The sequence below is a fragment of the Myotis yumanensis genome, unplaced genomic scaffold (genome assembly GCF_028538775.1).
Source record: "Myotis yumanensis isolate MYYU_CA2020_CCGP unplaced genomic scaffold, mMyoYum1.0.hap1 SCAF_16, whole genome shotgun sequence".
NCBI classification, from domain to species: Eukaryota; Metazoa; Chordata; class Mammalia; order Chiroptera; family Vespertilionidae; genus Myotis; species Myotis yumanensis.
The window spans coordinates 2,334,572-2,362,212 of record NW_027223767.1 but is presented as its reverse complement, the minus strand read 5'-3'; the positions used below and the strand labels follow the sequence as shown (position 1 = coordinate 2,362,212).

The following is a 27,641-nucleotide window of genomic DNA, read 5'->3' as shown; positions in this document are numbered from 1 at the left end:
CTGGGTGTCCCTTGCCACCCGGAGCTGACCAGGCTCACCCAGTCTTCATCTAAATCAAAGTTGGGCCAAAAGACTGAAGGTCTACAAATTGGGTCTTTAGGCCTTATAAAACAACGATATTTGATCACTTTTTGTTTCTCTTTGTCCCTGGTTCAGGGATCCCCCCCTCCCCCGCCGAACCTCGGCGTTCTCCCCAGCGGACTATCCAGGGGAATGTCTAAGGGAGCCTTCTTGGCTCCACTTTCTGAGTTTCCCTAGGCCGAGAATTCTTGTTTGCCATCCTCAGGAAGTCCCTGTGACTATTCTATGTGCTCAAACACCGCCTTTATTGGAGATTTCTTGCACACCCCAGACCCGCTTCGTCCATCTCTGGCCGTTTCCCTCGCAGGAGAACGGAACCACAGATTAGGACTCTGCTCTCACTTCGTGTCCAGGACACTGCTCAGCCACACACCCAACCTCCAAGGGTACCCAACGGCCAACGCAGGGCGGACTATACTCCACGTTTCCCTACCTTGGCCCAGGCATGCGGTTGCCTGCTTGCCGCAGGTGCCCGTCTTTTGCCCCCTGTGTCGGATTTGCCGTCTTCTGAAAAACAGTCTTGGGCTTGTCTCTGGCCTCTGAGAAGAGACGGGGTCTCTGGCAGATTAGGCCCTTCAAAAGCAGGTGAGGTTTCCCCCTCAAAAGCAGGTGAGGGGCCCCGCTCTGCATGGGCACAGAAATCCTAGATGTGTCCCCAAATTGTGAGAAATGCTCACCTGTCCAAATTCAAATAACAGATTCAGAGATGTGAAATATGGCAAAAATGAGACTTTTAATATGGCCTTGCAAGAGCGGTGTCCAGTTGAGCAGGCGCACGGAGCGGCCACCACAGGCTGTTTATCCCCGGGGTGCGAGAGTCCCTCCTCCGGCTCCCCATTGGCTAAGTGCTGTGGGGTTGGTTAATAGCTTTCCTCATATGTCGCCTGTGTCTTGTTGTCTCCTATTGGGTCATTTGAAACAATGGGCGGAGGCCTTTTCTAGTTGTCTCCACCTCCCTCTGTGTAGGCGCATCTTCCTGAAAATGTGCTGCTGGTCATGTACAGTTCTTTGTTCTTATACCCGCACCCCTCCTCCCTACGTTCTGTTTGCTCTGGGAAAATTCAGTAACGGTTTCCATTAAAAGTTGACTTTGCTGAAGATGGATCACAGAGGCCGATCTCCTACACTCCACATCACCTAAGGGGATGTTTTTGGGTTCAGGGGGTTAAGACTCCAATGTCTTTGGGCCGTTAATGAGCCCATCATGCAGCTTAGGGTCTAAGTCAGTGGTTCTCAACCTGTGGGTCGAGACCCCTTTGGGGGTCGAACGACCCTTTCACAGGGGTCGCCTAAGACCATCGGAAAACACATATATAATTACATATTGTTTTTGTGATTAATCACTATGCTTTAATTATGTTCAATTTGTAACAATGAAATTGGGGGGTCACCACATGAGGAACTGTATTAAAGGGTCTCGGCATTAGGAAGGCTGAGAACCACTGGTCTAAGTGTTGCTGGAAAGGGACTGGGCCGGAGCAGCCTGCCTCGGGCCGGCCTGCAGTGTGTGGGTTTTTGGTTTTGTGCAGGAAAGAGTCACTTTTATTAAAGCTGGGACAGTGAGACAAGCAAGGGCCTAGTTTAAAAGGAGCAGCAGGAGAGCCGAGGCGGCTGCTCTGGCTGTAGAAACATTATGGGAAAGAAGTGAGCCAGGAGGGGGCTGCTGTGAGCTTTCTGGAGAGTCAGAGAAAAGGGGCCTTGGGGACAGGTTCAGGGGTGAGCCCGGGACAGGCTGCTGCTGCCCATTGCTTCCCCGGTTGCAAGTCTCATGGGGCCCCTGAGAGTTTAGGGGGAGCGAGAGGGGAGGGAGAGGCGCGGGCTGCTCCATTGGGCCTTTGTCTTGAGCGTTTTAAAGGCTGTGGGTCTAGGGGCGTCTCAGGGGAGGGTCTCAATTCCAGGTGTGTCTTTGCAGGGTCGGGGTCTCCCCTGGTTGGACAGCACCAGGGCAGGGGGGTCGTCAGCCATCCCGGCTGGTCCTGGCATTGCCTTCCTGGGTTTGCTGCTTTTCTGGGCCTCGAGCTGAAACACAACCGAGGCCTCGATGTTATCCCCGGGGAGGAAAGGTCAGGGGTCCAAACCGCGTGACCAGCGATACGCCGGGGAGGAAGGCCAGCCGGGGGTGAGGTGCCACGCCAGCTTTGCCCCCAGGCACCCGGAGCTTCCCGCCTGGTGACCGTCTGTATCTGCTGTGCGTTGCTGGCCAGTTTGTTCAGCTCTCTGCCTCAGTTTCCCCAGCCCACTTGCCAAGGAACTTGCCTAGCTTCTCAGCGTCCTGCCTCCTGAGGACGGAGCCAGTCTCGGCAGCTGGTTCTGCTGTGCCCAGCGCCGACTCTCCTGTGGCAGCTTTGGCGGGTCTCCCATGGGGACGCCGGCTGCAGGTCCAGGCGGAGGCTTGATATGCTCCCAGCTGCCAGCCCTGCTGCCCCCTCATTCTCGGCGCCAGCATCCAGCCTCAGTTTTGGTGCCTGAACCCCTCCAGGGTCCTATTTGCAGGGCCCTGCTTTGTCTCAGAATTGGGCTGATTGCCCTCCAACAAAGATTTGCTGCTCACACCCCCCTCCCCCCACGGCTGTTTTTGTTAATCCGCACCTGAGGATATTTTTTTCCATTGATTTTTATTTTATTATTTTAAATATATTTTTATTGATTTCAGAGAGGAAGGGAGAGGCAGAGAGAAATAGAAACATCAACGATGAGAGAGAATCATTGATCGGCTGCCTCCTGCACGCCCCACACTGGAGATCGAGTCCACAGCCAGGCCATGTGCCCTGACCAGGAATCGAACTGTGACCTCCTGGTTCATAGGTCGACTCTCAACCACTGAGCCACACCAGCTGGGCTCCATTGATTTTTAGAGAAGGGAGGGAGGGAGGGGACGGAGAGAGAGAAACATCGATTGATTGCCTCCCACACGTATCCTGACTGGGGTCGGGGATTGAACATGCAGCCCAGGTATGTGCCCTTCACTGGGATTTGAACCCAAGCCCTTCGTGCCTGGGCTGACACTCTAACCACTGAACCACATGGGTCAGGACCCCCACACAGCTCTCTTGACCCACGTGGCAAAAAGCAGCCCAGGCTGAGGCCATGGGGCACAGGGGCTAGGCAGAGGCCTGGGCTCAGATCAGCCTGGATTTGAATTCCAGTCCTGCCACTCACCAGTCATAGGCCCTTGAGAGAGCTACTCACCCATTCATGCATGGCTTGGCCCAGAATAAGCACTTTGACAAACAGAATAAACCGGCCACCTGGTCCACAAGCCCCGGAGGACAGGTGCTCACCCTCGGAAAGGGAGCCTGCCCCACTTTTGCCCCCAGGCACTTCAGATTTGGAGGAGAGTGGATCCCAACCCCTCCCCTAACTGTACCATTCTGAGGCTTTGAAACCTCAGCTGACACTGAGCCGGAAAGAGCCCCATTATCACATCCTGTCACTCTGGGGTCTGGGGCGGGCGGAAGACAGGGAGGGGCTGGGAGGAGAGGCGCGCAGCGGCTCCAGCATGGGCCGAGCCAAGGCCTGGCACTCCCCTCCTGGGCAGCTCCACCTGCCTGGCCATCTCAGTGTCCCAGTTATGGCCACGGAACTCCCTTCAAGCTGCCTCCTTGTCATTTTGACAACTTCCCATTGTCCCCTGAGCACTTCCTAACTTCCAGGCTCATCCAGGACCCTCCTGCCCCAGCCCTGGAACCAGCCATCTCGCCAAAGAGATGGAGGGTGGTCTTCTTAGTGGAGGACGGTGTTTAGAAACCAGGATGGAGCCGGTGCGGGCGCGCTTCTTACTGTGGAGGTGCCATTGCTTCCAGACCCTCTCTGCAGACAAAGCCAGAGGGGCGGAGGGTGAGGGGGAGAATATACATACACACACACTCACATGTATACAGGTGTCCACTCAATTAACACACACGCATTATATATACAGGTGTCCGCTCAATTAATATAAATATACTCATTTTATAGATAAACTCATTCTGTCTATTATACAGGGTATCCTCCAAAAATGTATACACACTTTAGCAGCTGGTAGCTCAATTTTGAAAATGCAATGTATTTTAGAAAACACTGCCTTTATCGTTATTCAAAGTGCCTGGCCGGTGTGCTCGGTGGTTGAGCATCGACCTGGAGGTCACAGTTCAATTCCGGGTCAGGGCAGGGCAGTGCCTGCGGTTGCGGGCTTGACCCATCATTGATGTGTCTGTCTTTCCCTCTCCCTTCCTCTCTTTGAAATCAATAATATATATATATATATTTAAAAATAGAGGGAAGGTGAGTAACAGTGTGGAGAGGTGTGAGGTGGCCGTGGGGTGCGGAGGGGTCTGGAAGGGCCTCGAAAGCCAGGAAGCGAGCCTGGGTGGACGCAGTGGGCACGGGAGAATCATGCAGGCACTGGCGTTTAGGAAACGCGGCAGACAGGTTGGCGAAGTCGGGGAGTGGTTGGCACCACAAGACACATGCCTGAGCTGGCGGGGTGGCGTGCAGCATTCTCCGCTGGAGACCTCAGTTTTATCCTCTGTGACCTGGGTACAAGGAGAGAGACCCGCCCCCAGGGCCGCCCAGAGACTCCCCCAGGGCCGTGCCTGTGCCTGGGGTCCCACCCCTCCTGGGTGACACAGCTCTGCTTCCTGTTTCTCCCTGTCAGGGGAGTTTCAGCCTCAGCTTCAAAAGAACAAACCCGCCCTCAAAACAAAGGAAGACAGTCCTGACTGCGAGGAAGCAGGAAGCCGCCGCTGCTCGCTCGCTCGCAGCCCAGCTGCTGGGACCAGGGGCAGCAGGATGGAGTCCGTGGCCCTGTACAGTTTCCAGGCCACAGAGAGCGATGAACTGGCCTTCAACAAGGGGGACACGCTCAAGGTAGGGTTGTCAGAACGGGCCGAATGGGCCCCACATGGGACAGGGAGGCTAAGAACCAAGGTCCCAGGACAGTCCCCCCGCGCCCCCCCCCCCCCCCAAAAAAAAGAGTCCATCCAGTCTTTGGAGGCCGGGCCCAGCTTCTCCAGTTGCCGGGACAAGCCATCTAGGAAGTGGGAGGTTGTGATGACCCCTCCTGTGGGGCCACGGTGAGGGTCCAAGGAGACATTCGCATGGTGTCTGCAGGGGTTTCCCAGGGAAGAATTTGAGAAGACAGTTGCCTAAGAGAGGGTGTGGGGTGGGGAAGGGAGTGAAGGGGAAGCGGAGGAAGTCCTAGGAGAGTAATGAGTGCGCGCTGGCCTGTGGGGTGAAGAGCTGTGATTTCAGTGTTAAGACCAGCTCCCAGCAGCCAGGAGAAAGGGGGGAGTCCTACCACTGCCATTGCTTCTGGTCTGGGCCTCTGTAAGGAACGGCCGCCTTCCAGGGCAGCCCGGCAGGGGGGGTCTGTGGGATCTCTCTCTCTGGAAATGTCTTGGCTCCTCAGACTGCTCAGGGGCTGGGCTCAGGAATGGCCGTGCCAGGAGTCAGGCACCGAGTGGCCAGGAGCTGAGGAAGCCACGCCCCTCCCGGCCTGAGCGCCCCCGCTCCCCCGACCCCCCAGCAGTGGCATTTGACTAGATGTCCCGCCCTCTGAGCCCTGGGCCTACTCTTGGCCCAGAGCTTCAAGCGCACCCTGGGCCACCCTGCCGCCACCCTGCTGTCACCAGTCCCCGCTCAGCAGTGGGCCCGTGTCCCACCTCAGCTGCTCAGATGGGAGACTGGGCGCCCCCCTCCCCGCTGACTGAGCTGAGGCACAGGGTGGTGACATGACTTGCTCAGAATGAGGTCCAATTTGAACGTGTGTCCTTTGACTCTAGAAACTGTCCGTCCCTGAGGCTCAAGGACTGGTGGGAGGTTGATGCTTCGCAGAAGGAACCACGTCCCGTGAGGACCCACAACCCCTCCCTATGCCAGGATGCGGGTTCCTCGGTACACCGGCGCCCAGGGCATGTGGCCCGATGAGGATGAAGGCAGGCTTGCCCCCCTAAACCTAGATGTGAGGAAGGAGGAATGGGGCTCAGGGTGAAAGGCCAGCAGTGGAGAGGGTGGAGCAGGGGTCCCCAAGGCCACTGTAAAGACTGTGACTTCACTGCCCCGCCCCCCAGGTTCCTGTGCCCACCTTTCCTACCCCAAGATTAGTCATTTCCCACTAACCTTTGCTAAAATGTTAGCCAATACCTGGTGTATTTGCTTCTCTTAGAGGGACTGGCTGCTGAGGACGGAGTGAGCTCATGAGGGCAGGATCAGGGCATAGAACAGTGCCTGGCACACACACAGCAGGCTTTCAATAAGATAAGGGAAATGTCGAAGGAAGGAAGGAAGGAGGATGGATGGAAGGGAGGGACAGAAGGAAGGATGGACGGAAGGGAGGGAGGGAAGAAGGACTAAGTAGACACTGGGGTGCCTTCCAGTGGGACTTGCCCCCCCCCCCCCGCCGCCCCCATGGATGAATGCTGAGAAAGAGGCCTTTCAAGCTCAAAAAATGGTAAATGGCGAAGGAATGAAGGCAGGGGCCACCTTTCCCTTCATTCACTCAACAAACACTTGTTGAGCTATTTTGTCCTGGTTTTATCTATATAATAAAAGCCTAAGCGACCCTTACGGCGGAACGACCAGAACGACCAGTCACTATGATGCACACTGACCACCAGGGGGCAGATGCTCAACACAGGAGCTGCCCCCTGGTGGTCAGTGCGCTCCCACAGGGGGAGCGCTGCTCAGCCCGAAGCTGGGCTCAAGGCTGGTGAGCACAGCGGTGGTGGCGGGAGCCTCTCCTGCCTCCCTGGCAACACTAAGGTGCAGTGAGCAGGTGGGCAGTAAGGAGCGAGGGGTCCCGGACTGCAAGAGGGTGCAGGCCAGGCTGGGGGGAACCCCCCCCCCCACCCAGTGCACGAATTTCGTGCACCGGGCCTCTAGTTGAGATATAATTGGCATATAAGGTTGTGGTTGCTTAAGCTGTGCAGCCCAGGGGGTGAGCCTGGTGGCCCTTTCTGAGCAGCGAGCGGAGCTGGGCGGGCGCTGGCCCCGGGACCTGGCCCTTTCACCCATCCCACTGGCTTCCGGAGCGCGGCGTGGACCAGGCCTGCACAGCAGTGCCCACCATCCCGCCCCCAGCCGCCGGGAGGGAGCCAGTGAGCAAATCTGAGCCCTGGTCTTGGAGAAAAACTCGGTGGCAGGCTGCCCCGCTGGGACAAAGGGCCTCAAACACTCTCCCGGAGCGAAGACCCTCCTTGAGGGGCGGGCATTTCTGGGGGCACGGTGCCTGCTGCTCCTGGCTGGAGGAGGGCGTGGGTGTGGCTGCACCCCCCTATCTCCAAGGATAACCTGGTCTCCGAGGCCCAGACTCGAGGAGCCTAGGGCTCCTTGGCATTTCCACGGGAAAGGCCAGGGCACCTGGGACCCAATACAGGCAACCCTGCCTGCTGCCCACAGCCATTCCCCGCAGCCACAGGCCCAAACCCTCAGAACTGTCTCAGTTGCTCCCTATTCACCGAATATCCACCCACCTCAGGCAGGGCCTTTGCACCGGCTGCTCCCTCTGCCCTGCACCCTGTCGCCCACATCTTTCCGTGTCCGGTTCCTGTAATCTGGGTCTCAGGGAGGTGTTCCTCGGCCACGCCATCTGACCCCTCCAGCTATGGCATCCTGCTGTTCCCAGACCACCCACTGCTACATTCTTACCTCGTTGACTTGTTTCCTTCCTTTTTAAACATTTTTTCCTTTTTATTGACTTTACTGGGGTGGCACCGTTTAACCAAATTACGCAAGTTTCAGGTCACAGCTCCACAGCACATCATCTGCACACTGTGCTGTGTGTTCACCAGTACAGGGTGAGTGCGGGAGGCACCGGTCCACCACGATTTATAGGCCCTCAACCTCCTCCACCTCCCCACCCTCACCCACGCTCGCCTTCCTTTCTTATTGTTACCTTTACCCACCAGAACGCAAGCTCCTTGTTCCCTGCTGTGTTGCTAGAGCTTAGCAGGGCGCCTGGCACACAGTAGGTGCTCAGTAAATAGCAGATGAGCAGATAGCAGTCTCTCTGTCAGTAAAGGGAGAGCAGGAGGGGAGCGAGATGGTGAGAACCCAGCCCAGGCAGGGAGCAGGTGCCCCAGGCACAGGAGTGGCCCGCACCCTGGGGGAGGGCCCTGCGGAGGCTCAGGGGAAGGCCAGCTCACCAGGCAGGAATCCCCACGTCTCTGAGGTCTAGGGCTTTTGAACCACATTAACAGGAAGGATTCAGCTACTGTAAACAACGAGAACATTTCTGGGTCCTCAGAATGAAGATAATAGGAAAGTAAAACAAGATAGCGACTGGTTAAACATATTACATTCACACGGCTGCGGGACTTTGAGTTCACAAGACACGGCCAGGCTCAGTGCAGGCCGCAGCCATCCCCCGCCCCAGGTGATGGAACGGGCGGCGGGGGAGAGGCGGTCAGGCCACGGGCCGGAGCCCCGGGCTCCGGGGCATCTTCCTGGAATCTGGCTTTAATTTTCTAATAAATTGGAAGAATTGTTTTGTTTTGTTTTGTTTTCAGCAAAAGTTTTCCTGAGTCAGCCACCTGCTTCCGTCTGTCCCTGGGCTGCTGCCCCTGCCCCGGCTACAGGGCAGGAAGGAAGGACTCACAGCGCCTGGGCAGGCGAGGGTGCCTGCCTGCTGGGTCAGGCTCGGGCCCGGGCCGGGAAGGCCATCTCAGCTTCTCCTGGAAAAGGCTTGTCTGAGTTGCTGCCTCAGGCAGCCTGCCCAGCCTCTGCTCTGGCAGCGCCCCTACTGCTCTCTACCCAGTATTTCCTCTCAGCTATGTCCCCACTGGACCCAGCAACGTGGGGCCTGCGGCAGGACTAACAGGAGAGACGCCTCCCAGGCTCGGGTCCGAGACAAAGTGGGAGGTAGAGAGAGTAAAACCTGGTGAGCAGGGTCTCCCTTAAACCAGCTGAGCCGGACCCCAGGCCCAGAGTCCTGCCGCCGTGGGCCCTGCCTCGCCCCTCACCCTCGCCCCTCACCCTCGCCCCGCTGCGGCCTGGCTCACTCCCCTCTTGGGGCTGTTTCCCCATCTGTGCAGTGTAGTAGCCTTTGGAGATGCTGACCTCAGAGGGGTGTATGAAAATCAGGGTGATGCACGGAAAGCTTGCCCAGAGAAGGGAGGAGGAGCCCCAAGCTTCATGCGGGGCTCTGCAGGCCTGGCCTGCGGGTCCCACAGCCGCCTGACTGCTCACCCGCAGCGATCCCACCGACTCGGCTGTTTCGGTTCCCCTCAGCCACCTGCGGGTGCAGGGGCCTCCTGCTGTGGGCGAGGAGCCCCTGACCAGAGCCGGCCAGGCCGCAGCCTCGCCCAGCCCAGAGGTCTCCTTTACCTGCTCCCAGGGCCTGAATGCCACCGCCTCCTGCTGAGTGGTCACCCCCGAAGCAGACTGTGAGGGCGGTGCAAGTGCAGACTTGAGGGGCCACCAGGCGCTGAGCCCGGGCTGGGGCTCCCTGACCTCCCTGGGGGCTCTGACCTGCCCCTGGGCTTAGTGCTGGGCGTGAATGCTCTGGGACCCTGCGCTCAGGCCCAGCCCAGGAGCCAGGCTGCCAGGGTCTGGGTGCCAGCGCCTGAGTCCAGTTGCAGCCCCGCCAGGGACGCGGTACCCTCCTGGGGACAGGCTGGCCGGGACTGGGGGCACAGGACTGAGGAGTCAGGCCTGACCCCGAGTGGCAGCCCCCTGTGGAATACCCAGGGCTAACGGGTGACGCCAGGCGCTGAGCGGGGGCCTCGCTGGCGGGTGGCTGAGTGTCTCTCCTCCTGCAGATCCTGAACATGGAGGACGACCAGAACTGGTACAAGGCTGAGCTCCGGGGCGCCGAGGGGTTCATTCCCAAGAACTACATCCGAGTCAAGCCCCACCCGTGAGTGGCCATCGCCCCAGCCCTGCAGCTTCAAGGCACCCCCCACCCCCTGCAGCCGAATGTCCCCCCAGGCCCAGCCCTGCGAGGTGGGAGGGAGGGCGGTGGGCGTGCCCGTTTGGGGCACACGGGAGAGAGAGTGGACATTGGCCAAGCAGAACCTGGATCAGGGCCGAAGGGGGGCTTATGTGGGGCCCAGGTACCCCAGGACCTGGGACCTGCTGGCCCAGGGAGCTCCTGGTCAGGCTCCCAGCAGGCGCCATCCAAAGCCATGGCCTGAGCATGGCGGGAGCAGGGCCCAGCCCAGAACAGGCCTCAGTGGCTGAGACTCTCTGGGAAGTCCAGCTGCTCACTCAGCCCTTCGCCCAGTACTAGCGGCGGCCCAGGGCCTCGCCTAGACGGCGTGGAGACATGCTGAGCTGCTGGGGCCGAGCAGCCCGCCCCGTGGAGACAGAACAGGACAGAAAGCACAGGGCGGCAGGCAGCGCTGAGCAGCCAACCGAGGAGGCGTCTCGGAAGAGGTGCAGTGAGTGAGGCTTCCAGGGACCAGGGACGGGGAGTCAGCTGAGTGGAAACAGAGAAAGACGTTCTGGAGGGAGGAGTGGGGAACTATGGGGGCGAGCCCGTGGGGGGGAGCGGGGGGGGGGGGGCCGCAATGACTGGCTGGGGGCGCCCGGAGGCCTGCGCAGGGGAGGGACTCAGTCAGCCGTGGAGGCCAGTGGCTCGGCCAGGCCGGTGGGTGGGAGGGGAGGGCTGCAGGGCCAGGGTGGGGCCGAGAGTGTTTCCTCTTCCTCTGTCTCTGAGTTATTTCCCAAGCCGATGGGGCCTCCAGCTTCACGCGCTGGGGCCAACCCTTCCAGCTGCAGCCCCCGGCTGACCCCAGGGCCGGGGTCCAGGGCTGTCAATCTTCCTGTCAGTAAAGGGAGAGCCTGGGGGGAGAGACGGGGAGACCCCAGCACGGGGCCAAGAGCAAGCTGCCCAGGCATCCGCGGGCCAGCGGAGGACAGGCAGGAGCGTGGCTGTGGGCTGGGGAGGTCTCCCGGTGGCAGCAGGACCGGGCAGAGCCGACCCGAAGGCCACAGCTGCTGAGGAGCCCTGGGAGCGGGGGGGGGGGGGGGGGGGGGGGGGGGGGGGGAGGGGGGGGGCGGGTGGCAAAGGTGTGGCCTGGGGCCAGGCCTGTCGGGCAATGCTGGTGGTTGAGGCAAGAATGCACCGGCTGTTGGGGGCGTGGAGTGTTCCACGCAGTGACCCTGGGCTCAGCTCTGGCACTTGTGTCTGGGACAGAGCAGGAAAGGGGTTCAGCCCCCTCCCCCCACCCCCCCGCGACCCAACCAAGGCCATGCCCAGTTTTGTCCTTGGCTAACCACAGCCTTGCCCTGGCCCCAAACAGCGGTGGGGAAACTCCAGCTCAGGGCCTGACCCAGCCCATCAGGCCCAGGGTGCGTGGAGGGCGGTGCGGAGGGGGGCCGGGTTCCCCTAAAGCCCTGTGCCTCCACCAGGCCCACTCGTTCCCTGAGCACCCAGCGTCACCGCCGCCCCCCCCACACACCCGCCCAGGGTTCCCAAGGAGGACTGCCCACAGGAAGGGCATGCCCTGTGGGGCCTCGAAGTCAGAGCAGAAGTTTGCCAGGGAGGGCAGCAGGCAGACCTACCCGAGAGATGCACAGGGGAGGAGGGAGGCTCAGGGCGAGGGCTGGAGCCGGCCCATGGCAGCAGCAGCTGCAGGAAAAGCCACGTGTGCAGCACAGACGGGTGCAGAGGGGTCCAGTGGCTGTTCAGGTTACTCGGCTGGCAAGAGGCAGAGTGGGATTTGCAGCCGGTTGCGGTGGTCCGGGCTGTGCTCCCCAGGAAGCGGGTGGGGGAGCCCTGAAGAGCAACTGGGGTTGAGGGAGAGCCCAAGGCCAGGGACCTGCTCTGTAACCTCTCAGGGAGCCCGTGACCTGCTCTGGGCTGTTTCCATGTCAGTGAGAAGGGGGACCAGGCTGGGTGCCCCGAGTGCAGGAGCGGGCGGTGGAGGAGAACAGGCTCTGGGCAGCGAGAAGTGCCCGCTTCTGCGGCCCCAGGGAGGCCCAGGACCAGCCGCTCCCCTGGTGGGACAGGCTGGCCCCCTTGAAAGGTGCGGTTTGCAACACCCTTTGAGGGCGACAGCCGCCCACATGCTGACACCTCCTGTGGGGTTTTGTGGGTTCTTTGAAGACACCGGGCCCTCAGGAAACGCCCACGTGGAGCCCTGCGGGGGCCCTGCACCTGGGTCCCGCCGAGGCTTCTGGGAGAGGGGCTCCCTGCCTGGCCCTGAGCTGGCTTCCATGGTCAGCTCAGCCTCTGGTGGGAGCTTTGTCCAGGACTCCCCAACTCCAGGGACCCAGGCCCTCCACATGCAACGACCACTTCCTGCCTCTGCCCCCGGGACGCCCACTGTCTGGGGCAGCACTTGGTTGGCACCTCACGTCTGAGGTGTGGGCTCTGGCGGAGGCAGGGCCTGAGACTTGGCTGAGGCCAGGGCTTGGCTTTGGAGTGGGAAGTGGGTGGGCAGGAGCCGGCAGGGTGCGTGAGTGCGGGCTGCACACGCCCTGGGACCAGGGCAGCGGGAGAGGCTCAGGCGCCCAGGGCGGCAGGAAGGGCCGGGGCTGGCTATGGGTCCACCTGTGCCCTGTCAGCAGTCACCGCTGAGTGTTCCAGGGCTCAGCACACGGGCTGAGTGTGCCAGGCACCGGGGAAAGCCCTCGGGCAGAACCTCAGTGTTTGCAAGCGTCGGGCACATGGGACACGAGTGGCAAGTGGGGAGATGGGCAGGATGTTCCACCCCTGCCGCTGCACCTGCCGCCGACCTTGGTGGCCATGGTCCCCACCAGGAGACTGGCTGCTCCGGCCTTCGTTCCCACCCCTCCCCGAACAACGAGGGGCTGAAACCTGGACTCTCCGAGGGTGGGAGCCAGGCAGGCAGGGGGTGGGGTGGGGACAGGAGCTGCCTGGCGCCCTGAGGCAGACGGACAGGACTGAACGAGAAGCTGGATCCCAGCCTTTTACTCCCAGACCCTGGGGCCGGTGGGGGCCTTGCAAGATTCTAAGCATTGATCAGGCACCTTCTGTATACCCAGTTCTGTTTGGTTAGCAGGCAAAGGGACTTGTACCGGTGAGAAAAAGTCCAGGTGGCCACAGTCTGGGCATCTGTGAAATGGGTATAGGGTGAGATCCTTCCTCATCAGATCAAAGCTGCTATTGTTTTTTGTCATCGTTTTTATTTTATTTTTTTCACTTTTAAGAATCTATTATCCAGCCCTGGCCAGTTTGGCTCAGTGGATAGAGCGTTGGCCTGTGGACTGAAGGATCTCAGGTTTGATTCCCGGTCAGGGGCACATACCCAGGTTGTGGGCTCAATCCCAGTGTGGGGCATTCAGAAGGCAGCCGACCAATGATGCTCTCTCATCATTGATGTTTCTTTCTTTCTCTCCCTCTCCTTTCCTCTCTAAAATCAATAAAAAGATATATCTTATCTAATAAAGAGGGAATATGCTAATCGATTGCCCCACCCTCAAAGATGGCAGCACCAACAACCACAAGATGGCCAGCAGGGGAGGGCAGTTGGGGGCAATCAGGAAGGCAGGCAGGCGAGTGGTTGGGAGCCAGCAGTCCCGGATTGTGAGAGGGATGTCTGATTGCTGGTTTAGGACAGTGGGATCGGGCCTAAACCAGCAGTCGGACATCCCCCAAGGGGTCCCAGATTGGAGAGGGTGCAAGCTGGGCTGAGGGACCCCACCCCCAGTGAATGAATTTCATGCACCGGGCCTCTAGTACATATATAAAAAAGAATCTACCATCTAAAACGGAAAAGCTCAGCTGGAGTTAGCTGGGTTTGATGTCACCGAAGTTTGATATTTCTGTTTTCCTGATGGTATGTGTGTTCCTGGCCTGGTGGGAAGGGATTGGGCCCGGGAGCCAAGGCTGGGATGTGTTCCCAGCTCCTGCCTGCCACAGCAAGAAATCTTGGGCTCGTTGCTTCGTCTCTCTGTGCCTCAGGTTCCTCATCTGTAAAATGGGTGCAATGAGATCTCCTGCATTTTGGGACTGCTGTGCGGATGAGCGATGTCGAGCACTGGGCGCAGAGAAGGCAGCTGTCCTGCCCCCCCCCCCCCCCCCCACTGCCTTCACCATCCCCTCTCTCTGCAGGTGGTACTCGGGCAGGATTTCCCGGCAGCTGGCAGAAGAGATTCTGATGAAGCGGAACTACCTGGGAGCCTTCTTGATCCGGGAGAGCGAGAGCTCCCCAGGGGAGTTCTCCATTTCTGTGAAGTGAGTCGTGACCTGCAAGGGGGCAGGGCGGGTGGGCCGGGAGGCAGCACCTGAGCTGTGTCCAAGCACCGACCAGGCTCACAGACGGAGGTGGCAGGAATGTCGGTCCCTGAAGCGGAGCAGCCACAGCAAATGCCTGCAAGCAGTGACCAGGTGGGGTTAGGGGAGGACACCCCCTCCAGGGAGTGGCCAGGGCAATAAGGATGTGCTTGAAGAGCAGGCTCAGGCCTCCAGTGTCAGCCTGGGGGTCTGGACATTATTCTACGACTAGTAAGGGCCAAAGATTCGTCACCAGGGAGGAAGAAGGTGCCGGTGGCTTGTGTGGTAAGAGCGACTAGGGACAGGAGACACCCAGGCACCGGGGCAGGCCTTCAGGACGTACAGTGACAGGTCCTGCTGCTCCTGGGGGGACCTGACCCGGAGCAGATCCACCTAGGGCCGGCCGGAGTGCGTGGTTCTTGACCTGGTGCAGGAAAGACATCACACCACGAGTCCAGGTGACTTTGAGAGGATGTTTATTAAAGCTGGGGCAGTGCAACAAGGAGGGGGCTGGGGTAGAAGCAGCAGGAGAGCCTGGGTGGGGTGCTCTGGTTCACTAAGAAGTCAGAGAAAGGGGGCCCTGGAGACAGGATCAGATTGGAGGGTGAGCCCGGCATGAGCTGCGGCTGCCCATTGCTCCCCTGGTGGGGACCCCGTGGAGTGTAGGAGGTGCCCACCTGCGGGGGTGGGTAGAGGGGAAGGGAAAGGCATGGGCGCGCTCCTGGGAGGAGAGTGCAGGCTGGGTCCCTCCTGGGGGGTTTAAAGGCTGGGCATTTAGGGGAGGTCCCAGGGGAAGTCTCAATAGAATACTCATCAGCTTTCCAGGGGTGTCCCTTCAGGGTCGGGGGCTCCACTGATTGGTGGGCACCAGGGCAGGGGGGCGTTGGTCATTGCAGCTGGTCCTGGTGCCGCCCACCTGGATTTGCTGCTTTCTGGGCCTGGAGCTGAAATACACGGAGGCCTCGCTGTGATCTCTAGGGAGGAGACTTCTGCGTCTGCTGTAAAGTGCTGGGCCCGTGTGCTCAGCTCTCGGTCTCATTTTCCTCAATTCGCTCGCCAAGGGATTTTTCTAGCGTCTTACTATCCTGCCTTTTAACTATATGGGGACATAGTTGAGCGGACGGACTCTGGAGCCAGGCTGCTGGGGTGCAGATTCTGGCTCTGCCACTTCCTGGCTGTGTAACCTTGGACAAGTCACTCACCCTCTCTGTGCTTGGTTCCTCGCACGTACAGTGAGTTATTGCAGGATGAACTAAGTCAGTATAGTGAGAGCCATTAGAATGGTGCCTGGCATGGACGAGATGGCTGCAGAGGAGGGTCTGGCTTCGCGCCAAGCGGCTCCTCAGGCCGGGGTGGCAGCCAGTCCCAAGGCCACATGGGGAGACAGGGATCCAGGCTGGAAGTTGGGAGCAGGCGCAGGAGCGGGGTGGTGGGGTCAGGCCCTGGTGGGTCTCTGTCCTCCCTATTTCCAGTGTCTGTGTGAGAAGGGGAGTCCCCCCCTCCCCCCGCTTTCCCCCTTTAGTCCGCCCGGCTGGTCAAACAATTAAAATGGCACGAGACAGACTAACTGGAGAAAATAATCAAATTTAGCCACATGTGTACAGACGGGGGCTCGGTAAGAAGATGGCACCTCAGGCTTGCTGCCATCTTGGGCTAAAGAGAAAGGAAGGCTGAGGGTGGGGCTTCACAGGGAGGGAGGCAGTTCACGGGGAGATGGAACCCAAACGCTGGGGAGGAGATGGCCGCTGGGCCGTGGCTGCCAATGGCCCGGGAGGCGCTGTCACAGGCCTCCCTGAGTCCCTCCGTGGCCACAGCTCCCTCACGTGACACCAGTTCCCTAGCGATCCCGCTGCCTGGAGCGGCCTCTCTCTCAGCTTTTCGGCAAAGGGAACGTCAGAGGTCCCCGAGTCTTCTGTTTCTTAAAAATAACACTCGACATCCCAGAGGGGCACATTTGAGGTGGCAGCCTCGGCTCCCTCCCCCTGGGCCGGGAGGTCTCGATGCAGAAGCTCGGGGGCTAGTGGCTGAGCCACAGGCAGAGCCAGCTGCCCTGGGCCTGGGGCTGCCGTCTCAGTCGGGGAGACAGAACAGAAGCAGGTGGACACGGGCAGCCTCTCTGAGAGGCGGCATCTGAGCAAAAATCTGAACCGGAAGTGGAGGCTGCACAGGCCCCAGGCAGGACGACCTGGGAGGAGGCTGTGGGGCAGAGGGAGCGGCCGCGCAGGGGCCCTGGGGTGCAAAGGGCTTGGACGCGGGGAGCCCCCAGGAGGTGGCGTGATGAGAGAGGGAGCCAGGGGGCAGGGGCAGCCAGAGAGATGGCCCTCGGAGCCTGCCTAGGAGGCCGGGTTGGTCCCCCGATAGGGAGCCTGGGGAGGTGTGGGCAGGAGGAGATACTAGCTCCTCGGCTGCTGTGAGAGAAGCGGAGAACAGGGCGAGTGAGGAGCGGGAGCTGTGCCCCGGGCTGAGGGGGGCTGAGGGGGGCTGAGGGACAGGTCTGTGGGGTGGGAACCACCAGCAGGAGCAGCCGCCAGGAGTGTTGAGGACACAGAGTCCACCTGGAGGAGGCACTGCCGTGCCAGCCTTGCCTTCGAGCAGGGCGGCCTTGGGGCTGCTCAGGCTGCTGTGAGGCTCATGCCAGTGGCACCATGATTTTCCACAGGATAAACGGACATGATCTGCTCTGATGGTTGACGGAGCCACGGGGTGAGGGTGCCGGGGCCACGGGATCCCACGGAAGCAGAGAAAGGCAGCCTTGGACAGGGTGGGTTCGCAGCGCCCTGGCAGCTCCAAACAAGTGCCCCCGAGGGCTCCTGCTCGCAGAAAGGGACCCGCGGACCCTCCGGGCGCCCTCGAGCTCTGCGGGGGGGGCGCTGCTGTGGAGAGCTGGGCGCTCAGCCGGGTCCCCTCCATGGCACGCAGCCCGCTTTCCTCACTCCCCTGCCCGGGACAGGCTGGCCACCCTGAGGACAGGAATGGCTCTCACCCTCTCTGGGCCTCCATGTCCCCGTGTTAGAAACGGCGCTGTAAGTGGGGGGACTGTGAATGCTTGGCCGACTCCCCCTCAGGATGGCTGCGGGCCGCTGGGGGACGGTCTCACCTCCCACTCCCTAGCCACCCCAACACCCCCCCCCCCCCCCGGCTTCCTCCCACTCAGCGGGAGCAGAAATGGTAGTGCCCGTGCTGGCCCGCCCAGGTGGTCTCCTGTGCATGGTGCCGCCCAGGCCTTCGAATGGCTCCTGGATTAGCTCCAAAGCTCAAGGTCACCCAGCAAAGCAGGGTCACAGGGAAGTCACCTGAGCAGCAGGAGGTGGTGGCCCTCCCAACCCTGACTCCTCTCCACTCTCCCTCCTCCGCTAACAAATCAGGTGCCAAGCTTCCCTTTGTGCCTCCTGCACTGCCCTCCTCTGGCTTCTCTCTGTAAATGCAGCCAAGCTGGTGCGGGCCGAGGTTCACACCCACATCTCAACCTGCTTAGTGTGTGTGTGTGTGTGTGTCCACCAAGGAAGGGCAGGTCAGGGAGGAGTCAAACCCAAGGGGGAGGGGGGGCGGTGGCACCGCCTGGCCCAGGGTGTTCGTGATGAATGAACGGAGGTGGTGGGGGGGATGTTTCAATCACAGGCACATTCCTCATGGTGGAGGAGGAGAGTATGTGCAAAGGCCCGAAGGTGGCCCGGGAGGCGTGGGCCCGGAGAGCAAGTTGGACCAGGAGACATGGCTGCCCTAGGGAGCCAGCACCAATGTTGTAGGGAAAGGGCCTGGGAGTGCCCCCAAGAGAAATCCTGGCATATGCCCCCAGCACCTCCCCCAGGCATCTGGCCGAGACCCCCACGGTTAGAGCCACAGGAGCTGCCGCCCTGCTGGCCATTTGCGCACCCACCACCCGTGGTGCCTCCACCCTTGCTTTCGTCCAGCTGGGCCAGGGCTCCCAGGTCCTCCCACTCGCGGCCCATCGTCTCTCACGGAGCCTTTCATTGGTCCCTGGTGGACAGCGGGCAGCCGTCAGAGAAGGAAGCAGACTCAGAACCGATGTGGCTAGGAGTGTGGGCTTCGGGGCAAGAACCTCAGCTCTGATACAGACGGCTGCATAACCCCAGGCGCGTTGCCCTGTGGGCCTGTCTCCGCCTCTGTAAACTGAACATCTGCGTAGAGTGTGACGCCTAGCACATAGTCAGTGCTTCATAAATGCCAGTTACAGCAATTGTCATCACAGGAGCGCTTCCTGGCCCTGCCCCCGGCCCCGGGGCGGCTAGAGAGGGTGGTGGCGCGAGGCGGGGGCCCGGCGCTTGCCTGGCTTCGCTCTGGACCTGCTGGGTACCAGCAGATCCCGCTCTCTCTCCTGTGATGCCCTCATCTATAGCGAGGAGACAATGACCGAAGGCCATCCAGAAGGTGATGGCTGCAGGCTCATGGGCGAGAGCATTTCCTCCCTCGCTGGCTTGGCTCTCGGGGCCTCTCACCCCCTGCATGCTACCTCCTGTTTGCTCCTGCTGAGCCCGTAAAGCTGTCAGAGTGGGTTTATGGGCCTCACGAGTTTACAAAGGGCTGGGCCCTCCCCCTGCAGAAGTGCGTCCGAGCTGGCTGGGCGCCCGGCCTGCGCTGTGTGACTGGCACACTTCCCTCCGGCTGCCGTGGTCTCCTCTGTCGTAAACGAGAATTTGTTCCCAAGCGAGGGGTTTGCTTCCTCTTAGGCAAGAGGTGCCCTGGACTCAATGCACGGCCTGCTCCGCCCTCGGGTCCCTGAGCACCCTCGTGCACAGGCCTGGCCTGCGCTCGGTTTCAGACACAAACCACAGAACAAAGCTCCCGTTCTTTGGGCTCTCGTCCCACTGGGATAAAAGGGACGATAAATGGTTAGCAAATTACACAGAATCCAGGAGGGCGATAAAGACCGATGAGAAAATGAAGCAGGAATGTGGGGGCATGGTTTTATATGTGCAAAGACCGGGAGGAATTGATCCTAGAAACAGTTTACAGGTAAAACAAGCCAACAAACCAATAAACCAAAAACCCCTGAAGCTCAGAGCGGTGCAGGAGCTGCCCAAGAGCACAGAGCGAGTAGCCGAGCTGGTGCCCATTGGCCCTGTGCCCGGCAGATTCGGCCTCCCCGGCCACCCCTTCCCCGACCCGCAGCCCAGCCCAGGCCGGGGTGATGCCACTTCGCGTCTGCGGCGGTGCAGGTAGCCCCTCCCTGTTCGCGGATGGGAAAACTGAAGCTGCAGAAGGGCCAGGCCTAATGGCGACCACCTGGGGGCAGTCAGCACCGGGTCCCTGCCAGGGCTGTCCTGTGACCCTACCCAGCCTGTTTCATCCTCCGGGCTGCCACTGTCACCTCTGCTGCCGCCGCCACCAAGCCAGAAAAACCCGCCGGGCAGGCCTGGCTGCTCGCATCAGGCCTGACCTGCTCCTTGTGGCTTTCCCAACTGCCCCCGCTGGGTAGGTGGGTGTGGGGGTCACACACAGAGACAAATGCAGCCACAGCTGCTCAGAGAGTGATGTGCACAACGGACAGACGCCTGGCACCCGCGGGCTAGGACACGTGCACACGCGCCCCAGGCACTGCCCACCGTCATGGACCAGCTCTGCGCCAGGCTCAGAGCCCCTCGGGCTGCCCTTCCCTGCTGCTCGGGAGGGCTCAGCCGGCAGGGCTTCTGCGCTCAGCCCCCTCCAGTCCAGGGTCCTGGTTCCCAGAGGCGGTCGGTCCTCTTGCATGTCGGTCCTCTGCATACCCACAGCTCCCTGGGCCGGGGGGCGGGGGGCGGGGGGGGCGGGGAGGGAGCTCTGGCGAGCCCACAGAGGGCAGCCCCCAGTGACGGCTTCTCAGGAGCCTTGAAGGATGGCTAAGGCCAAGGCCAGGCAGAAAAGAGGAGAAAGGGTTCCTGGCGAGAGTCCGAGGTGAGGCCTGGGAGCCCGGGGGACAGGCGGGCTGGGCGGGAGACGCCCAGGTGCGGAGTCCTTGGGTCAGCAGATGGACGTGGCCTGGCCGGGCCTCAGTCGGTGTGGTCACTGGTCAGGCCTGGACTGGCCCAGCAGGGGCCCCTGGCTCCAGGCAGGCCCCCTCTGGCCTGCTCTCCTCACAGGGACAGGACTCTGGGACGGGTGGGAGAAAGGACGAGACCTGCCCTTCACTGAGCACCACGCATTGAGGATTCTTGAATTTTCAGGTTGGAAGGTTCTAGAATTCCTGGGTCTCTTGCCCTTTTCCCACATCTCATCTCCTGTTCTCCACTCCCTGACCCTCCTATATGCTCAGAGAATGTTTTTTGTTGTTGTTTTTAAAATATTTTTATTGATTTTTTTCTTCAGAGAGAGAAAGAGGAAGTGAGAGGGAGAGAGAAGGAGAGAGAGAGGAAACATCAATGATGAGAGAGAAGCATCAATTGGCTGCCTCCTGCACCCACCCTACCGTGGATTGCACCTGCGACCCTGGCCTGTGCCCTGACCGGGAATCTAGCCACAACCTTTCTGAGCCACACCGGCCAGGGCAAGAATGCTTTGTTTTGAGTAACTTTCCAGGTAACAGGATAACCTTCAAACACCAAAATGTTCAAAGTTGTGGCCATTAAGGGTTGAGATCTTTTCCACCCACCACACCCTCGTCTGCCCTCACCCGGAGGGGAGGACCCCTGCGCCCGGCGCCTCCGGCACGCAGCTCCGTGGCTCTGCCTCTGCCAGTGCCTCAGGCCTGAGCCCAGGCCTCTTCCCCGGCTCCTCGCCGCCTGGCGCTGGCGTCCTCACTCTGCTGCTTGGCTGACTCTGCTCCGTGCACCTTAGCCAAGCCCAGGGCCGGAACCATCACCGAGAGGGGCAGGACGCCGGGAAGTCACCTTGGCTGCTGCTCCAGGGCAGGTGTGGCCTCAGCAGCTGCAGGTCAGATAGGCAGGAGCCCTGTCCACGAGCCCCCTCCCATGCCAGGGACGCCAACAGGTGTGCCTGCAGCCCACACGTGAGCGGCCTCGGCACCTGGAGCAGTGCTTGCCGATGGCCCACAGGTGGCCTTGTCTTGGGTTCAGGGCCATTGCTCACCGTGGTCAGAGACTCCGCATTTTGGCCTCAGTTCTGTGGTGGGACGGACTCGCTCTGGGCTGTACACAAGCCTGGGGGCTGGGCCTGCGTCAGGGGCTGGGCGCCTGGAGCCACAGCTCAGAGCACCCTGGGGCTCCAGCCTGGGGCTGACAGGCCATTGCCTGAGTCCAGCAGCTCTCAGCGGGGCTGACCCTCGGGGACTGACCCCCTTGGGCTGTCTAGGTGGCTAGTGGGGCGCCTAGAAGCAGTTGGTTGCAAGGCTGTGCAGGGGCCACGGAGCCCACAAAGCCTGCCTCCGACGGAGGCTGAGCAGCTCCCAGAGGGTGGGCCCGTTCACCTGGGCCTTGACGAAGGAGTAGAAGTTTGGCTGCAGAAGAATGTGGAGGGACTAGATAGAATGTGCAGAGGCCTGGAGGTGTGTGTCCAGGTGGAGAGAGAGGTGCTGCGTAGTTTGGACCCTTGACTTGGGCAGGTCAGGGATCCCACTCTGCCCTCTGCCCCCCACACCACGGGGTATTCACCTTAAACAACTCTTCATCTTAAATCTCAAACCTAACACAGCAGCCAACAGGGTGCCGGGGAGGCGAGCAGCAGGCAGGGTGGGCAGAGAGCAGGCTGGCAGCGCGGGACTGACATGCGCTCCCGTTCGGCCTGAGACACCGGCGTGTGGGCCGCCTGGACAGACCCAGGCCGAGGGCCACCCGGCTTGTCAGTGCGCTGTGTCCAAAATCGTTTAACAAAATTGAAATTTAGAACCCGAGGTGTTTTTTTCTTTTTATTATCGAGTTTCCAGACCGGTATTTAGTTCTCATGTAGTCGCAAACAAAATGATAACCTATCTCCCTCCCAGGGGCCACCCCTGCCCGGTGCACACACCTGGCCATGCCCAGAAGTCCCTCGGGGCCGCCCTGGGGGTGGCACCTGCACAGCCAGGAGTCCCAGGTCCCCCGTGCACTGTGGGGGGTGCCTCAGCGCTCCCTCCATGTTGCAGGGGAGGACCCGAGGCCCAGAGCAGTGAGCTGGGTGTAAGCCAGTGGAGCTGGGTGTGGAGGAGGGAGGGGGCCCCACCTGGCCAGGCAGAGAGGACAGAGGGCGCGCCTCCTGGGGCCATAGCCCAGGTACGATGTGGAGGAGTGAATGACAAGATCTGGGACATGATTACCACAAGTGGGACCAGCATTATTGCTGCTGTTGTACAGTGATGACCAGTCGGGAGCCCTTCACAGTGACATGTAGGAGCGCAGATGGGGCCCGGCTCTGGCCAGGTGCTGGCTGCACTCAGGGCCTTGGTTTCCCCACAGTAAAAAGGGCCCTATTTGCTCCTCCCCACCGTGCGAGCCTGGCCACCTGCAGCAGGGAGGAGAAGCGCGGTGGCTCGCTCCCCACCATCCTGACCCACCTGGCATCTCCCCTGGCCTCCACCGGCATGTCCTGTCCTGGCCTGAATATGCAGCGAGTGGGAAGGCCCTGGACAGGTCCCTCGGGTCAGGCCAGGCGGAGCAGGCTCCTCCCCTCTGGCCGGTTGGGAGAGGCAGGCGGTCTCCTCACTGAGCGAGAAGGCGTGTGAGAGGATGGGGTGGCTGGGCTTGGGCTGGGGGGCTGGGCAAGGGCAGGGGGGTGAGAAAGGGCAGCTGATTGCATCAGAGATTATAGAAGGAAAGAGGCCAGACATGCAGTTAGAGCCTAGTATTGAGTCTCTGGTGTTAAGAGTTTGTCCCAAGGGCAATGGGGAGCCATGGGAGGTTCTTTCTTTTAATTATTAAACTAGAGGCCTGGTGCATGGATTTGTGCACCGGTGGGATCCCTCGTCCTAACCTGCGGGGATTGGGCTGAAACTGGCTCTCCAACATCCCCCGAGGGGTCCTGGATAGCGAGAGGGTGGTTCTCAGGTTCTCGGCAGCTCCTGCGTTTAGTGTCTGCCCCCTGGTGGTCATTGTGCATCATAGCTACCGGTCTGGCGGTCGGAGGGTCGCTTAGCCTTTTATATATATAGACTAGAGGCCCAATGCATGAAAGTTGTGCAAGAGTAGGCCTTCCTTCCCCTGGCTGCCGGCACCGGCTTCCCTCTGGCACCCGGGACGCAGGCTTCCCTCGCAGAGGGAGGCTCTGCCCACCCGCCACCCATGGCAGCCCACCGGTGGGTGGCCTGGGCCTCCCTCTTTGGGGTGATCATTGAGCCCCCCGATTGATCGCCCCGCTGGCCAGTGGCCCGAGCCTCCCTCTGCGGGGTGATCATGGGCGATGGCTGGGCCCTCAACCAATCACATCGCACTCTCCTTGGCTGGCCTGGTGCCAGTGGGTGTCATAGCGTGGTCCCGGATGGTTGTCTGGATGGTCGTTCCGCTGTTCGGCTGTCCGGTCGATCTGCATGTTATGCTTTTGTTATATAGGACTGATTGGGGCGACATTAGTCAACATGAACATATAGGTTTTAGGGGCAGGTTTCTATGTTACAAAGATCTGTATATTGCACCGTGTGCCCACCACCCAAAGTCAAATCTGCTGTCCGCATACTCGTATATTCCATAGAAGGTCCTCGAGGTGGGTGTGGGTGGGAAGGACAGAAGCATCCAACGTGCCTAGGCTCCCCTCCCACCCACAGGCATAGGCCTGAGTCGGGGCGGCCTGAGGATTTGCTCCTCAAGTGACTGCAAGAGCCGGGAGGGGACGCAGCGGGAGGAGAAGGAAGGCTGAGTGGGTGTTAAAGAGAGGAAATGGCCCTAGCGACCCGAGGGGCGCAGTGGGTAGAGCGCCGGAGCACGGGTTTGATTCCAGTCAAGAGCATGTACCTCGGTTGCATGCTCAATCTCCAGCCCAGGTCGGGGTGCATTCTGGAGGCAACCAATCGATGTGTCTTTCACATCGATGTTTCTGTCTCTAGCCTCCCTCCTACTCTCTCTTAAAATCCACAGAAAAACTATCCTGAGGTGAGGATTAACAAACAGAGAGAAAATGCACTCAGAGAAACCTATTTCGTGTTGCCATGAGCCAGTCAGCATTTCTGAGCACTGAACAGAGGGAGGAGGCATTGTGAGGAAACTGAGGTTCAGAGAAGTGATTTGCCTAAAGTCACACCGCAAGGAAGTGCCTGGCCCAGGGCCCACCCCTTAGCGGCCAGGGGTGCTCACGAGGTCTCACATGGAGCCTGGGCGGGAGGCCCGGCCTGTCCTCCCTCCTGCCCTTCCGAGCCCAGGTCTCACCCGGAAAGAGAAAGGCCGGTCCCAGGGCGAGAAGGGGAGGCCAGGGCTGGGCTGGAGTGGTCCCTGGCCGTGGGCCCGTCCCAGTGACCATGGGCCCTCCCCTCCAGCTACGGGGACCAGGTGCAGCACTTCAAGGTGCTGCGTGAGGCCTCGGGCAAGTACTTCCTGTGGGAGGAGAAGTTCAACTCCCTCAACGAGCTGGTCGACTTCTACCGCACCGCCACCATCGCCAAGAAGCGCCAGGTCTTCCTGCGGGATGAGGCGCCCCCACTCCAGGTAGGTGGGCAGGGCCGGGCGGGCGCCCTGCTGTGTGCAGGGGCCACGACACCTGCTGGGGCCAGGCCCGCCAGCTCCCCGCATGGGAGGGGGTCCGGCCATGTTGTGAGGGTCGATGCTGGTGTCGCTGCAGGGAAATAAGCAAGGCTGGGAAGGAGAGGGGGAGAAAAGGAAGGAACCAACCGGCTATTCCCTGGGGCAAACGGTCGGGCTTGTTGTCAGTAGTGCATGGCACACAGTAGGTGCTCAATAAATGTTGAATGGCTGAAGGCACTGACACCCACTGAGCCTTCTGAGTGCCACGTACTGGACTGGGCTCTGCACGGGGGCTTCGCTGTCCCCGTCGTGCAGGGGAGGCAGCTGAGGAAGGAGAGTGATGTGACTCACCCCAACCCACCAGCCGGTAGCTCAGTCCTGCTTCCTGCCCCAGAGGCGCTGGCCTTGGGTGGGGTGTGGGCAGCGTGGGCGAGGTCCTGGCCAGACACGGTGTGTGTGGGGGAGGTTGGCCACCCCGTGTCCTCGCAAGAACAGCAATTTGCCAGCCAGCCTTTCATCAGGGCTCGAGGGCCAGCTCTCATTAGGATGATGACACCTGCTAATGCGGTTATTATTCCCGATGTGCTCTTTTCCTTGGAAGGGGGGTCGGCCAGGCAGGACCCCGAGACAGCCCGGGCTCTGCAGAGGGAGGAGGCTGAGGGAAGCCCGTCCAGCCTCTCCCTGGGCCCCAGCTGCCTCGTCCAGCACGACTTCAGGGCCAGGTTATCCCTCCCCTGGGCCTCAGTGTGCCCTCTGTCCCATAGGATGTGCCCTGGGATCTGATATTCCAGGGTGTCAGCAGTGCCTTGGACACGCCCCCCCTACACCCCCTCGGGCCTCCCTGTCCCACCGGGAGGCTCCGCCTCCGCAGCCTGACCTGGGTCAGATCAACCGTGAGCTTCCTCTGGGCCTCTGTACCCCAGACCTTCATCCCTCCCCCTCGCTGCCTGGGCCAGCTCTGACCCTGAAGAGTGTGAGGGAGCCAGCATGGAACTGGGGGCTCATTGTGAGCTCCCCCACACCCACCACTTCCCTGGGCCCAGCCCTGGGATCGCCTACCCTGTGGGGAGATTCCAGAGCTGGCTCGGTCTCTCGGGACCCAGGCCGCCTCCTCCTTCCTGGGCAGAGAACTGCTAATTACAGCCGGTGCCCGATCCTATCTCCTGCTCAGCAGAGCCGGTGCTGGGAGGAGGTGTCCTGGTGTTGGGCTGAGAGCTCTAGTCCAGCACCATCCGAAGGTGGGGAAACTGAGTCCACAAGGGCAGGGACTTAACCAAGGTCACTTTGGGGCACAGCTAGGACTGGAAGCCAGGCCCGAGAGCTGGGGCAGCTCCAAGTGTCACCTTCGCTCCAGAGCCTGGCCAAGGGCGACAGCAGTGGACTGTGGCCACACGTCACGCCACGGTCTGTGTCAGCCCTGGTGGTCTCGGGGCCTGGAGTCCAGTTATCACGGCCGTGGCACAGCCAGGGAACTGAGGCCCCGAACAGGCAGGGCCTGAGCCACAGCCCCTCACTGAGGCCAGGACCCGGTCCCAGCAGAGCCCAGGACAGCGCGGGCTCTCAGGAGAGGCAGTGTCTGTGTGGCGGCCGTGGAGGTGGGGGGTGGGAGGGGGGTTGCAGGAGGCCCATGCGGGTGGGTGGCCATCACCTTGACCTCAGTTCTGCCTCGAAAACATTGCCCTTCCCAACCGGCGGCAAATCCCCTCTTGTCCGGCCTCCGAGGCCCCACTAACACCCGCTTCGCTTGCAGCCGCCGCGGACCGGCTTCGCCCAGGCCCAGTTTGACTTCTCGGCCCAGGACCCCTCCCAGCTCAGCTTCCGCCGCGGTGACATCATCGAGGTCCTGGAGCACCTGAACCCGCACTGGTGGCGAGGCCGGTTCTGCGGGCAGGTGGGTTTCTTCCCCCGGAGCTACGTCCAGCCCGTGCACCTCTGACCGGAGCGAGGCTGGGGGCCGAGCCAGCAGACCATCTGTCCACAGGACGCTGAAGTCCAGAGAGACACCATGGACGCCCCTCCGGGCCCCCGGGGCTCGGCCCAGGCCTCGGTAGGGACACGGCCTCTGATGGCCCAGCCCAGCCCTCTGCTCCACATGAACCGGGGCTGCCCTGTGCCCACAGCCAACACCAAGTGCAGTGCCCACCGGGCAAGGGGCGCTCCCGGGGTTCCCGCAGCCTCTTCCCACTGGTCACCAGCATTGTGACACCCTAGGGTGGGCTGACAGAGGCTCAGCCCACTCCACCGTCAGTGGCCCCACCCACTGGGCTCGCCCGCCTCTTCCTCAAAAGGACCCTGAGGTATCTGGCTATTGGGGAGGTGGCTTCGAGGGAAGGGAAGGCGAGGGCACTGCCCACCTGATGGCCTGGGCTCACTGGACAGATCCAGGTGGAGATCAGCTTCTCCAGCGCCCACCTGGGCCCCTGACACCGGGCGGCCGGGCCCTGAGGGCGCCGTGGAGAAGGCAAGGGGCAGCTGCTCCTCAAAATGGACAAGGCCTGGGGGCCGAGCCCTGGACACAGCCGCCGAGGAGGCTCGGTTCAGGCCCCGGCTCTGCCCAGGCCCCGGGAGCCGGGAGGACCTGCGGGCCAGGGGAGCTGGGCCTGGGCTGGACTCTGAAGCCCAGCAGCATGGGGGGCAGTCTGGGGGGGGCCCCAGTTTGAGAATGGAACGCACTCCCAGCAGGGGGTCAGTAGGCAGCGCCTGCCCCGAGTCTGGGCACCTTTGGGAGCAGGAAGAGAGGGGAACTCGGAAGCAGCTGGAATGCCAGGCTGGGCGGGGGGCAGTGAGAAAGGGGGGCCTATGGCACTGGGAGCAAATGGGACAGTGGGGGGCTCTCCCTCCGCCCAGGAGGGTCTGGGGCCTCC

The 27,641-nt window shown here is 61.1% G+C and overlaps 1 protein-coding gene across 2 annotated transcripts; it reads left to right on the top strand.

Annotated features, from left to right (window-relative positions):
• Positions 1-4,778: 4,778 nt before the first annotated feature.
• GRAP (GRB2 related adaptor protein) lies at positions 4,779-27,552 on the top strand. Of its 2 annotated transcripts, XM_070393226.1 has the most exons (5): positions 4,779-4,929; positions 9,819-9,916; positions 14,081-14,203; positions 24,573-24,741; positions 26,528-27,552. In XM_070393226.1, exons 1-5 carry the CDS (start codon positions 4,852-4,854, stop codon positions 26,711-26,713), a joined length of 654 nt encoding a protein of 217 aa, XP_070249327.1. In that variant the 5' UTR covers positions 4,779-4,851; the 3' UTR covers positions 26,714-27,552. The 2 variants fall into 2 exon arrangements, with proteins under 2 accessions (XP_070249327.1, XP_070249328.1); XM_070393227.1 differs by lacking the exon at positions 14,081-14,203.
• Positions 27,553-27,641: the final 89 nt, after the last annotated feature.

Coding starts and splice junctions, on each gene's coding strand:
- GRAP (XM_070393226.1), top strand. CDS start 4,852: ATGGAGTCCGTGGCCCTGTACAGTTTCCAGGCCACAGAGAGCGATGAA. Junction 9,917..14,080: donor ATCCGAGTCAAGCCCCACCC/GTGAGTGGCCAT, acceptor CTCTCTCTGCAG/GTGGTACTCGGGCAGGATTT. Junction 14,204..24,572: donor GAGTTCTCCATTTCTGTGAA/GTGAGTCGTGAC, acceptor CCTCCCCTCCAG/CTACGGGGACCAGGTGCAGC.